The 14,373-nt window shown below is 39.2% G+C and overlaps 2 protein-coding genes across 15 annotated transcripts in view; one reads left to right on the top strand and one right to left on the bottom strand.

Moving 5' to 3' along the window:
- The window catches only part of LOC139755506 (trichoplein keratin filament-binding protein-like), a 650,577-nt gene that overhangs the window by 196,219 nt on the left and 439,985 nt on the right, over nt 1–14,373 (bottom strand). The gene's annotated exons all lie outside the window — the stretch shown is intronic.
- LOC139755505 (uncharacterized) overlaps nt 1–14,373 on the top strand; it is a 107,524-nt gene that overhangs the window by 61,280 nt on the left and 31,871 nt on the right. For all 3 annotated transcript variants that reach the window (XM_071673861.1, XM_071673860.1, XM_071673859.1), the window contains 2 exons: nt 1,340–1,899; nt 10,289–10,537. In XM_071673861.1, coding sequence (XP_071529962.1) covers nt 1,340–1,899; nt 10,289–10,537 — 809 coding nt within the window. The remainder of the gene's footprint in view (nt 1–1,339; nt 1,900–10,288; nt 10,538–14,373) is intronic.

Below are 14,373 nucleotides of genomic sequence, written 5' to 3'. Positions count from 1 at the left end.
CTTTGCATTCAAATCACCCATCACTATAACCCGGTCTTGTGCATCAAAACCACTAACACACTCATTCAGCTGCTCCCAAAACACTTGCCTCACATGATCTTTCTTCTCATGGCCAGGTGCATATGCACCAATAATCACCCATCTCTCTCCATCAACTTTCAGTTTTACCCATATCAATCTAGAATTTACTTTCTTACACTCTATCACATACTCTCACCACTCCTGTTTCAGGAGTATTGCTACTCCTTCCCTTGCTCTTGTCCTCTCACTAACCCCTGACTTTACTACCAAAACATTCCCAAACCACTCTTCCCCTTTACCCTTGAGCTTCGTTTCCCTCAGAGCCAAAACATCCAGGTTCCTTTCCTCAAACATACTACCTATCTCTCCTTTTTTCTCATCTTGGTTACATCTACACACATTTAGACACCCTAATCTGAGCCTTCGAGGAGGATGAGCACTCCCCGCGAGAGTCCTTCGTCTGTTTCCCCTTTTAGAAAGTTAGAATACAAGGAGGGAAGGGTTTCTGGCCCCCCGCTTCCGTCCCCTTTACTCGCCTTCTACGACACGTGAGGAATGCATGGGAAGTATTCTTTCTCCCCTATCCCCAGGGATATATATGAACAACAATGCACTGTCACAAACATGTATGAAGATAAAACCATCCTTCCTGGAGACTTGTTCATTATTTTTCCAGTATAGTTTTGGCCCCTCAACACGCCCATGTCATTTGGTAAATGAAAATAATAAAAGAGAACAGTAACATAAGTAGAAGTTACGTAACCATTGCATCTTACCATGTTTAACCTTGGCTTACGGCATGTAATCCTCAACTGTTAAGTCACACCACCCACTGTTACCTAACCTGAAGGATTAATTTTTTGACCAAGCATGATGGTGAATCCCTCACTAGCTTTTTTTGGTAATCCCACCATATTCATTACCTTTTTCCAAATTATTTTCTAAAACTAATCTGCCAATCTGATAAACTGAAATCATGTATGCAGTTTATCAAACTCAATTCAACAATTCTTCTCTTGACACATTATCACATTTGGAGACAAAGTGACTGTTATTGGAGTTAGTCATATGCTATAACATGACAAAATGAAGAGCACTCTTATCACTGCCAACTATTACATTTCATCTGTGTTTTTGCTTAAATCTCTGCCTGTTTCAGAACATTTATACAAAGTGTATATATGTTACCTTTATGTTCCTACATTCCATTTGTGTTAACAGTCTAGAGATAAAAATTTGGGAGAAGTGTAGTTAGTAAGAGATAATGATAGCAGTACTTCAATTACATGAATTATTCAGAGAATCTTTATATTTTTAGGTACTCTCTTGAACAACCCTGAGGATGTCAAACTGCTCTCAGCCTCCCTGAAGAATGTGACCCACCTACACCTGGCTTGCTCGAGACACCTGACAGATTCCCTTTTTTCCCGTATTATGTCGGTAGTGGGGCCTTTAAGAAAACTTTCTCTGGCTGGCTGTCAAATTACCTTCCATGAAGCAATCCGCAAGCGATTCTATCCAGCAGATGGGCGAGTCATTGTGTCAGATCATGTGTTAACTTTTGCACACATCTTAAGATATGTGGAGGAGATGTCAAGTACTCTGAAGGACATAAGTTTAGGCCGAACAATCATTGATAGTGAAGCTCTTTATAAGTTATCAATAATTCCAGGATTGCAACTTGAATCAGTGCATTTGATGTCATGTGACCAACTGTCAAAAAGTGGAATTCAACTCCTGTGTGAAAATCAAAAGTCTATCTTAGATCTGGACTTAAGTCTTTGTTCTCGCATCACAGATTATGCTGTGATGTCTATATGCCAGAATTTGCCTAAAATAAAGAAGCTAAACTTACGAAGATGTCGGGGTATTACTGAGGTATGTAGGCATCTATGTCTGACTTTGAAACCCTTGTTTTATGTACAAATATCTTCGAAATAATCGTCATACATGTTTTACTTAGAATGAAAGTGCCCTGAGGTAATACTTGTTGCTTGTCAGGCCATACAATATTAAGAACTTAAACCCTCTAGCTCTAGTTCAGGGGTTGTTCAAAACATCATTAACAGCTGAATAATGGAAGTTCTTACAGGGGGGCAAGTATGTTGTGGATGAGAGAGCTTGGGAAGTGAGTCAGTTGTTGTTCGCTGATGATACAGTGCTGGTGGCTGATTCGTGTGAGAAACTGCAGAAGCTGGTGACTGAGTTTGGTAAAGTGTGTGAAAGAAGAAAGCTGAGAGCAGATGTGAATAAGAGCAAGGGTATTAGGTACAGTAGGGTTGAGGGACAAGTCAATTGGGAGGTGAGTTTGAATGGAGAAAAACTGGAGGAAGTGAAGTGTTTTAGATATCTGGTTGTGGATTTGGCAGTGGATGGAACTATGGAAGTGGAAGTGAATCATAGAGTGGGGGAGGGGGGTGAAAGTTCTGGGAGCGTTGAAAAATGTGTGGAAGTCGAGAACATTTTCTCGGAAAGCAAAAATGGGTATGTTTGAAGGAATAGTTGTTCCAACCATGTTATATGGTTGCTAGGCGTGGGCTATAGATAGAGTTGTGCGGAGGAGGGTGGATGTGCTGGAAATGAGATGTTTGAGGACAATATGTGGTGTGAGGTGGTTTGATCGAGTAAGTAATAATAGGGTAAGAGAGATGTGTGGTAATAAAAAGAGTGTGGTTGAGAGAGCAGAAGAGGGCATTTTGAAATGGTTTGGTCACATGGAGAAAATGAGTGAGGAAAGATTGACCAAGAGGATATACGTGTCAGAGGTGGAGGGAACGAGGAGAAGTGGGAGACCAAATTGGAGGTGGAAGGATGAAGTGAAAAAGATATTGAGTGATCGGGGCCTGAACATGCAAGAGGGTGAAAGGAGGGCAAGGAATAGAGTGAATTGGAGCGATGTGGTATACCGGGGTTGACGTGCTGTCAGTGGATTGAATCAAGGCATGTGAAACGTCTGGGGTAAACCATGGAAAGCTGTGTAGGTATGTAAGTTGCGTGTGTGGACGTATGTAGCAATTATAAGGGAATAAGTCTGTTAAGTATGCCAGGAAAAGTGTATGCAAGAATGTTGACTGAAAGAGTGATAGAAGTGACTGAATTAAGAATTAATGGGGAGCAAGGGGATTTTCAGGAAAGGTGGGGGATGTGTGGATAAGATTTTTGTGGTGAATGATTAGAAAATTATCTGGCAAAAGGTAAGTTGTATGCAGCCAAAACATGGACATAGATTGAGTCATAGAGGTCAAGAATCCAGGCAATGGAATGAGCCATTTACGAGGGGCATGTGGTACAAGTTAGACAGAAGAAAGAAATGAGCGGGTGTATGAGAGATGTGGTATGGCAGGGAATGCAAAGAGAATGAATTGCCAAGTGGTAAAGAGGGTGAAACCTAATACTTGCAGGTGGTTTGGAAATGTGAAATGAATGCAGGACAGGGAGTTTACAAGGATAGTGTATGATAGTACAACTAAAGGGGTTAGTGCGAGAGGAAGACCACCTGTAACATGAGGAAACAGTGGAAGAGTACTGGAGGCAGAGAAATGGTGGAACATGTGTGGAATGGTGTAGGCAAGGGAGGCATGCAAGAACAGGGATGAGTGAAGACTCTTTTGCCTTGGCCACTCCCTTAATGGGAGTTCTTGGAGGGAAAGGGCATCAGAAACAGATAGATAGAAAAATGAGTATTGTTGAGTAAGCTGAAATGGATGTGCTGAAATGATTTGGGCATATGGAGAGAATAAGTGAGAAGAGGTTGACAAAGGGATATATATGTCAGAAGTGGAAAGTAAAAGGAGAAGGGGAGACTGAAATGGAGGTGAAAGGATGTTATGGAGAAGATTTTGAGTGCCTAGGGCCTAAACCTGCATGTGTGTGAAGGGCTTGTATGGAACAGAGTAAACTGGAGCACTGTGGTATACAGGGGTTGATGTGTTTTCAGTGGATTGAACCATGGCACATGAAGCAGCTAAGGGAACTAGAGACAGGTCTGTGGAACCTGGTTGTAGATATGGGACTGTGGTTTTGGTACATTACACATATAAGCTGGAGAACAGATGTGAGCGAATGAGGCCTTTTCCTCATTTGTTCATGGTGCTATGCCACTAATGTAGGAGTGTTCATCAAGCTGCTGTGTCACATGATTACTGTGTGGCAGTTGGCAAACTCAAGGGTTGGCTGTTTAGATAACTGTTTTTTCCCAACATATATAAGCTTTGGAAGTCTCTACCTTCTCATGTCTTCCCAACAACTATGATCTGGCACGTTATAAGACATTTTTTCACATCCAACATATTTCACAAATACTTTCCCTTGTCTCTTTTTTCCTTCATTAACTTCGCTATATTTCATTTAAGGCCCAGCCTTGATGTGGATTTTTGTCCATGACTGGGGCTTCCAACTTTATATATCCCTGGGGATAGGGGAAAAGAATACTACCCGCACGTTCCTTGCATGTAGTAAAAGGCGACTAAAAGGGATGAGAGCCGAGGGCTGGAAATCCTCCCCTACTGTTTTACGTCTCCAAAAGAATGAACAGAGAATGGGGCCCAGTGAGGATTTTTCCCTTTGAGGCTCAGTCATTTGTTCTTAATGCTACCTTGCTAACTTGGAAAATGATGAATATGTATGAGGAAAAAAATATATATATATATATATATATTCCTATGAGTCCACTGGGAAAATGAAACACGATCAGTTCCCAAGTGCACTTTTGTGTAATAATCTTATCATCAGGAGAGGCACAAGAGAGAAATATAACAGTCAGTTGATATACAACGAAGAGATGTAGCTAGGACGCCATTTGGTAAACATGCGATTGTCTAAGACAGACGAGTGTATCATAAACTATTATGTGGACAAGATGGTGAATTGTTTACAGATTTTATCGACAATAAAGTTATCCAATTTATACAGACCATCACTAATATTAAGATTATAATTCTTTGTGTAGTTAATAATAGAAGATTCAATGATGTTTCTTGTGGTACTGGAGTTAGAGTTAATAACTGAGGTGGCATTACTCCAGTCATTACAATGATCATAGTTTTTAATGTGATTAAACAAGGCATTTGATTCTTGTCCAGTTCTTATACTATATTTATGTTGCTTAAGTCTAACAGAAAGATCCTTACCAGTCTGCCCAACATAAAACTTATCTAAATTTCTACAGAGCACTTTATAGATACACCCAAGAGAATTTTCTGGCGAGTTCCTGATTAATATATTCTTTACAGTATTGTTATTGCTGAAGGCAACACTTACATCAAAGGATTTAAGCAACATGGGAAGTAAAGTAAAATTATTATTAAAAGGGAGAACTAAAAGATTCGTGATGTCAATGGGGGGTTTGGGCTCAACTCTATGAAATGATTTCTTTGCTAACTTGAGGGATTTATCAATGAAAGATCTAGGGTACTTTAACTTAGATCTAAAAGAATATATCTTCTCAAACTCATCATTAATATACTCTGGACTGCAAATACATAATGCCCTAAGGAACAAAGATTGAAATGATGATTTAACTGTCATGTTGAGATGAGTAATAATGGATATGTGAGCATACATTCGTAGGTTTTCTGTATATGCTAAACTTAAACTTGTTTCCTTGCCTATGGATCATGCCATCTAAAAATAGTAACATATCATTATTTTCATTTTCTACAGTAAATTTGATGGAAGGCACTAAATTGTTAAGTAAGGGGAGAAATGTTTGAGAATTTTCATTTGTTGGCCATACACACAGAACAACATCCACATACCTAAACCAAACTGCATCAGAAGGTAAGATATCCTTTAGCAATTTTGTTTAAAAAAATTCCATATAAAGATTACTTAGTACAGGTGAAAGAGGGTTATCCATTGCCATACCAAATTTTTGAGTATAATCATCTCTAGTGAATTGAAATACACAGTATTTTATACATAATTTTTTCAGCTCAGTGAAAACAGACTTTGAAACAGGTAAATGAATATCATCCAAGACATCAAATAAATATGCTAAAAGGTCATCAATTGGAACTTTTGTGAACAGAGGAAACATCAAAGATAACAAGTTTGAAATCAAAAATAACTTTGATATTGTTAAGCTTGTTAACTAAATCTACATTGTTCATGATATTAGAATTTGATATCTTACCCACTAAAGGGGTTACTAAAGAAACTAACCATTTTGACAATTTATTTAGCCCTTTAGTGGGTAATTTAGTGGTAAGATATCAAATTCTAATATCATGAACAACGTAGATTTAGTTAACAAGTTTAACAATATCAATGCAAATTTTGATTTCAAACTTGTTAGCTTTGATGTTCAGGCCCTGATCATTCAAAATCTTTTTCATTCCATCCTTCCACCTCCAATTTGGTCTCCTGCTTCTCCTTGTTCCCTACACCTCTGACACATATATCCTCTTTGTCAATCTTTCCTCACTCATTCTCTCCATGTGACCAAACCATTTCAACACACCCTCTTCTGCTCTCGCAACCACGTTCTTTTTATTTCTACACATCTCTCTTACCCATTCAATACTTACTCAATGAAACCACCTCACACCACATATTGTCTTCAAACATTTTAATTTCCAACACACATACCCTCCTCTGCACAATCCTATTTATAGCCCATGCCTTGCAACCATATAACATTGTTGGAACCACTATTCCTTCAAACATACCCATTTTTGCTCTCCGGGATAACGTTCTTGCCTTCCACACATTCTTCAATGCTCCCAGAACCTTTGCCCCCTCCCCACCCTGTGACACACTTCTGCTTCCATGGTTCAATCTGCTGCTAAATCCACTCCCAGATACCTAAAACACTTCTTCCTCCATATTTCTCCATTCAGACTTACCTCCCAATTAACTTGTCCCTTAACCCTACTGAACCTAATAACTTTGCTCTTATTCACATTTACTCTCAGCTTTCTTTCACACATTTACCTGATCATTCTCTTGTGGAGGCAAAGGTGAAGATTTGTGGTGGCTTTCAGAAAAGACAAGAGAATGTTAGGGTGAAGAGAGTGGTGAGAGTAAGTGAGCTTGCGAAGGAGACTTGTGTGAGGAAGTACCAGGAGAGACCGAGTGCAGAATGGAAAAAGGTGAGAGCAAAGGACATAAGGAGAGTGGGGGAGGAATGGGATGTATTTAGGGAAATAGTGATGGCTAGCACAAAAGATGCTTGTGGCATGAGAAATGTGGAAGGTGGGCAGATTGGAAAGGGTAGTGAGTGGTGGGATGAAGAAGTAAGATTATTAGTGAAAGAGAAGACAGAGGCATTTGGAGGATTTTTGCAGGGAAATAGTGCAAATGACTGGGAGATGTATAAAAGAAAGAGACAGGAGATCAAGAGAAAGGTGCAAGAGGTGAAAAAGAGGGCAAATGAGAGTTGGGGTGAGAGAGTATCATTAAATTTTAGGGAGAATAAAAAGATGTTTTGGAAGGAGGTAAATAAAGTGCATAAGACAAGAGACCCAATGGGAACACCGGTGAAGGGGGCTAATGGGGAGGTAATAACTAGTGGTGATGTGAGAAGGAGATGGAGTGAATATTTTGAAAGTTTGTTGAATGTGTTAGATGATAAGAGTGGTAGATATAGGGCGTTTTGGTCGAGGTGGTGTGCGAAGTGAGAGGGTTAGGGAGAATGATTTGGTAAACAGAGAAGAGGTAGTAAAAGCTTTGCAGAAGATGAAAGCTGGCAAGACAGCGGGTTTGGATGGTACTGCAAAGGAATTCATTAAAAAAGGGGGTGACTGTGTTGTTAACTGGTTGGTAAGGATATTTAAAGTATGTATGACTCATAGTGAGGTGCCTGAGGATTGGCGGAATGCATGCATAGTGCCACTGAACAAAGGCAAAGAGGATAAAGGTAAGTGCTCAAATTACAGAGCTATAAGTTTGTCAAGTATTCCTGGGAAATTATATGGGAGGGTATTGATTGAGAGGGTGAAGGCATGTACAGAGCATCAGATTGGGGAAGAGCAGTTTGGTTTCAGAAGCGGTAGAGGATGTGTGGATCAGGTGTTTGCTTTGAAGAATATATGTGAGAAATACTTAGAAAAGCAAGTGGATTTGTATGTAGCATTTATGGATCTGGAGAAGGCATATGATAGAGTTGACAGAGATGCTTTGTGGAAGGTATTAAGAATATATGGTGTGGGAGGCAGATTGTAGAAGCAGTGAAAAGTTTTTATCGAGGATGTAAGGCATGTGTATGTGTAGGAAGAAAGGAAAGTGATTGGTTCTCAGTGAATGTCGTTTTGCGGCAGGGGTGCATGATGTCTCCATGGTTGTTTAATTTGTGGATGGTGTTGTTAGGGAGGTGAATGCAAAAATTTTGGAAAGAGGGGCAAGTATGCAGTCTGTTGTGGATGAGAGGGTTTGGGAAGTGAGTCAGTTGTTGTTCGCTGATGGTACAGTGCTGGTGGCTGATTCGTGTGAGAAACTGCAGAAGCTGGAGACTGAGTTTGGTAAAGTGTGTGAAAGAAGAAAGCTGAGAGTAAATGTGAATAAGAGCAAGGTTATTAGGTACTGTCGGGTTGAGGGGCAAGTCAACTGAGAGGTAAGTTTGAATGGAGAAAAACTGAAGGAAGTGAAGTGTTTTAGATATCTAGGAGTGGATTTGGCAGTGGATGGAACCATGGAAGTGGAAGTGAGTCACAGGGTGGGGGAGAAGGTGAAAGTTCTGGAAGTGCTGAAAAATGCGTGGAAGGCAAGAACGTTATCTTGGAAAGCAAAAATGGGTATGTTTGAAGGAAAAGTGGTTCCAACAATGTTATATGGTTGCGAGGCATGGGCTACAGGAAGAGTTATGCGAAGGAGGGGGGATGTGTTGGAAATGAGATGTTTGAGGACAATATGTGGTGTGAGGTGGTTTGATCGAGTAAGTAATGAAAGGGTAAGAGAGATGTGCGGTAATAAAAAGTTTGTGATTGAGAGAGTAGAAGAGGGTGTTTTGAAATGGTTTGGTCACATTGAGAGAATAAGTGAGGAAAGATTGACAAAGAGGATATATGTGTCAGAGGTGGAGGGAATGAGGAGAGGTGGAAGATCAAATTGGAGGTGGAGATGGAGTGAAAAAGATTTTGAGCGAACGGGGCCTGAACATGCAGGAGGATGAAAGGCGTGCCAGGAATAGAGTGAATTGGAACAATGTGGTATACCGCGGTCGACGTGCTGTCAATGGATTGAACCAGGGCATGTGAAGCGTCTGGGGTAAACCATGGAAAGTTTAGTGGGGCCTGGATGTGGAGAGGGAGCTGTTGTCTTGGTGCATTAAACATGACAGCTAGAGACCGAGTGTGAATGAATGTGGCCTTTGTTGTGTGGCGGGGTGGCGATGGGAATGAATAAAGGCAGCAAGTATGAATTATGTACATTTGTATATATGTGTATGTCTGTGTATGTATATATATGTATACATTGAAATGTATAGGTATGTATATGTGCATGTGTGGATGTGAATGTATATACATGTGTATGTGGGTGGGTTGGGCCATTCTTTCGTCTGCTTGCTTGTGCAACCTTGCTAATGCGGAAGACAGCGACAAAGTATAATTTTTTTTTGGTATTCTTTCATGTTGATTTGTGAAAGCTAATTCTTTGAACAAAATAAAACAAAATGAAGGTCTGGATTTAATGGGTAGATATGGAAGCTAGTATTATAATCTGGTATTTTTTTTGCATACTTCCACTGTGCGAGATTGGGTAAATGAAAATTCAAAGTATTTTATTGGCAGCTGTATGGTTAAAAATCACATTTTATGATGTAAACAATAAATAATTTTGTGTTAGCAGTTGACTCTGAGTGTCAGTGAAAGGTTATACTATTTTTATTTTTGTCAAGGAAAAATGAATTTTGGGTCAGAAAAAATAAGGGAAAAGATGGAATATGAAATAAGCATCTCTAGGAACCCAGTAAATGCAAAGAAAAGGAAGAAAAGAAAGAACATGTGTAATATAAGTATTAGTACAGATAAATGTTAAGAAATATGCAGTAATTTTTGCATGGAGGAGAAACAACATGAATCACTTTACAATTAATTTGTGAAGTGGAGAACTAAGGATTGACAATATTGATATATATCAGAACCGTAGGTAAGTATAAGTGTGTAAAATGTAAAGGATGCATGAGGATTTTCTTGGTATCTTGCATTTGTTATCTATGCTGGTAACAGTATTATTTCTTCATTTTTGGACATAACATATCACATGGACTTATGTATTATGTTGGGTTTCCACAGTACTGCTTAGTTAATGAGACACAAGTGTTTTGCAGAATGGAATTAAAGCTCTTGGGCACCTAAAGCATCTGGAGGAGCTAAATATCTCACACTTAGAAACTATCACATCACAAAGTGTGGATGAAGCCTTGGGGAAGGAGCCAAGACCAAGTCTGCAAGTGTTAAACTTGGCATCATTGCCCCTTGAATGGAAGACTGTCGCAAATTTGGCATCAGTTGCACCAAACCTTGTGCACTTAGATGTCTCTATTTGTGTAAGTGGCATAAATGACAGAAGCATTCAGGTAAGATTTTATACATTGTGAAACTTTAGTATTTTATAGCCTACTTCCTGGTTAGTGTAGGTTATGAAAATCTTTGCCTCTCTCTCTAGAATGCTTACCTTTGGTCAGTCTTTTTATTCATGGACTGGACTGTATCATCACTTAATATTAGTCACTTGGCGCACACTCCCAACACAGAAGAAACAAAGCTCTATGGGCTGCAAGAGTATATCATTATTTGAATTATTTTATAGTATAGAACTTTAGAGTATAGTATTTTATTTTATAATGGCAGTATCAGGGTCTGGACATGCAGGTGTGAGGCAGGGCTGTGTGTCATCGTGGCTTTGTAATATATGTATGGATGGAGTGATAAAATATATGAAAGCAAAACTAGGATAAGAGGGTGCAGAGATGGAGTGTAGTGTTGAGGTATGTTAGCTAGTGAGAAGCCTGTTTGCAGATGAGAATGTTGTTTGCTGAAAGTGAAGAGGAGTTATATATATAAAAGGTTGTCAGTGTCTTTTATAATGTGTATAAGCATAAGCTATTGAAGCTTAATCCATGTGAAAGTAAAGTAATAGTGTCTGAAAGGAAATGGTGAAAGTTTAATTCTTGCAGAACCATATAAAGTGAAAAGAAGAAAGTGTACCAAACTGTGTTTTGGATGTGAGGAAAGAAGAAATAGAAGAGGCGAGATAGTATAAGTATTTAGTAACTATCTTGGGTAAGTTTGGTAATATGGAAAGAGATAAAGGAGAGAGCAGTATGGAGTAGAAGAGTCATTAGGTCCCCTAATAGGAAAATAAAGGGGAGAGGTGTAAGTATGGAAGTGGAGAGATGATTAAGGGACAGCATAGTCCTCCCAATCCTGACCTAAGCAGTCAAAACATGGGCATGGAATGAATCACAGAGGTCAAGAATCCATACTGTAGAAAAGATCTACATGAGAGAGCATGTAGCATAACTAGATTGAATGAAAAAGAAATAAAGAGGTGTATGAGAGATGTGGTATGGCAGGGAATGCAAAGGGAATGAATTGTGGAATGGTAGACTGGGTAAAATGTAATGCCTTGTGATGGTTTGGACATGTGGAAAGAATGCAAGACTGTGAATGTATGATAGTACAATTAAAGAGGTTAGTGTGAGAGGGAGACCACCTAAGACATGGGGAAATTGAGTGGAAGAATACTGGAGGGAGAGGAGTAGTGGAAGAATGCATGGAGTAGCGTATGTGAGGGAGGCATGTAAGGACAAGAATAAGTGAAGACTCTTTTGCCATGACCACCCCCTTGATGGAATTCTGAGAGGGAATGGGCATCAGAGATATAGATTGACAAATAGAATTTTTCAAAGAAAGGTGTCACAAATCACAGCATGTGACATAAGAGCTGTTGATAGCTTGGGATGCAATAAGGCTCACCTGATGTCCAGAGTAGCCACACATGTGCCAACTTTTCCTTCTTTCACATTTGATTACTTCTTCCCTTGTTAGTGAGGTAGCACCAGGAACAGAGAAAGAAAAGTTGCATCCACTTACATCCATTCTCTAACTGTCCATGTGTAATGCACAAAATCCACAGCTCCCTATCCACAACCAGGCCCCTCAGACCTTTCCATGGTTTACCCTGGATGCTTCACATGTACTGGTTCAGTCCATTGGCAGCACATCGACCCCTGTATACCAAGTCATTCCAATTCATTCCATCCCATGCATGCCTTTCACCCTTCTGTATGTTTAGGCCATGATCGCTCAAAATCATTTTCACTTCATCCTTCCACCTCCAGTTTGGTCTCTCCATTCTCCTTGTTCCCTCCACCTCTAACACATATATCCTCTATCTAACCCTTTCCTCATTCATTTCCTCCGAACTATTTCAGCGCATTCTCTTCAGCTTTCTCAATCACACATTTTTTATTACCACATCTCTCTCTTACCATTTCATTACTTACTTGATCTAACCACCTCACACTACATACTGTCCTCAGATATTCCATTTCCAACACACCTACTCTCCTCTGCTCAGTCTTATCTATGAGTCCATGCCTCGCTTCCCTATAATAATGTTGGGACGACTGTACTTTCAAACATACCCATTTTTGCCCTCCCACGTAACAATCTCTTTTTCCACACATTCTTCAGTGTTCCCATAGCCTGAATTCTAAATGTTAGTAATTTGTTGCAGAAATATTTATTTCCTTGTGAATAAATCACTATTTTCATTAGCTACAAATGTGATGGATCCCATATAAGTGAAAAACTAACATCACATAAGTTCATTATGATATAGAAGAGATATTTCCAGGAAAAACTTCACAGTAGATACATATCTTATTTCATGTACATATATTGTGCAGTATTAATATTTCATCATAGTGAAGCACTTGGTTTTGGGAGAAAAAACATAATTCTCAATAACTATAATGTGCTGAACTCCATATTAATGAGAAAATAACATTGTACAAGTTCATTCATGGTATAGTGGCATTTGTCAAAAAGTTCAGATAACTGACTGTATTTCTATTTTTATGTGCTTGTACTGAAATAAAATATTAACTTTATGTTTATGGGTTAAGAAGCTTTTCCTAATTAGTTGTCTCCATGCTAACATCCTCTCACAGCTCACAGAACAAATCAACCCTTGAAAGAAAAGTGATTTTGAAAAATGAAAAACCATTTCTCTCTGGGGCAGTGACCCTTGAGCAAATTTCCAACTGCTGTTGGAAATGCTACATTCTCCTCTCCCTTGGAAAACATTTCTTATATCTGACAGTAGCCACCATCAGGGTGAAATCTTTGTTCCAAAGACTTATATGGAGTGATCATCCTGGTGCAGTTTGGCAACCATAGAATGATGACATCATCATTGGATGGCGACTGCTGATTAGAAAGGTGTTACAAGTTGAGCTATTGCTGCAGCCACTGTTTAGGTGGTTTTTAAAGGATAAGATCATAAGTCTCACCAGAAGGAGAGGGGTTAAAGGTTCTTGAAGATTCTGTCATAGCTCATGAGACACTGCCCTAAAGAGAAACTCATATTCATAAAAATTCACTGTTTTATCCTTTATGTATCCATTTTATGAAATAACTGATTATCTATTTTTCAAGTTCTGTTCTCCAAAAAATTCTTTGCATCAATTTTTTAAAACTTAGCCAATATGCTGCTGCAGAATTCCATGTCAGTACATTCCTATGCCTCTGCATTATCAGGTTATTAAGAGGTGAAAGGGAATCTTGTTGCAGTGCATCAGTATGTACATGTCATGCGTTTATGAATTATTTTTTACAGTCCTTTTTGTATTGTTTTCTCTGGGTATTTGTATAAAATAGAATGAAAAATTAATTTACGAAGGGTAGAACAGCTTTTATCCACACCTGATTGCCGTTTCCCATTTTAGTGAGGTAACGTCAGAAAACAGAGAAAGAAAGACGCATCTACTCATGTTCTCTGTTCCCTCCACTTCTGACACATGTATCCTCTTTGTCAACCTTTCCTCACTTATTTTCTCCATCTGTCCAAACCATTTTAACACACCTTCTGCTCTCTCAACCACACTCTTTTTATTCCCACACATCTCTCTTACCCTTTCATTACTTGCTTAATCAAACTACCTCTCATCACATATTGTCCTCAAACATTCAAATCCAACACATCTACCCTGCTCACAAAACCCTATCTATAGCCCATGCCTCACAGCCACATGATATTGATGGAACAACTATTCCTTTAGACATAACAATTTTTGCCCTCCCAGATAACATTCTCTCCACACATTCTTCATTGCTCCCAAAACCTTCACCCCCTCCCCACCCTAAGACTTGCTTCCACTTCCATGGTTCCATTTGCTGCAAAGTC

The sequence above is a fragment of the Panulirus ornatus genome, chromosome 19 (genome assembly GCF_036320965.1).
Source record: "Panulirus ornatus isolate Po-2019 chromosome 19, ASM3632096v1, whole genome shotgun sequence".
NCBI lineage: Eukaryota > Metazoa > Arthropoda > Malacostraca > Decapoda > Palinuridae > Panulirus > Panulirus ornatus.
Note: the sequence above shows the minus strand (reverse complement) of the source record. Positions and strands in the feature narration are given on the sequence as shown.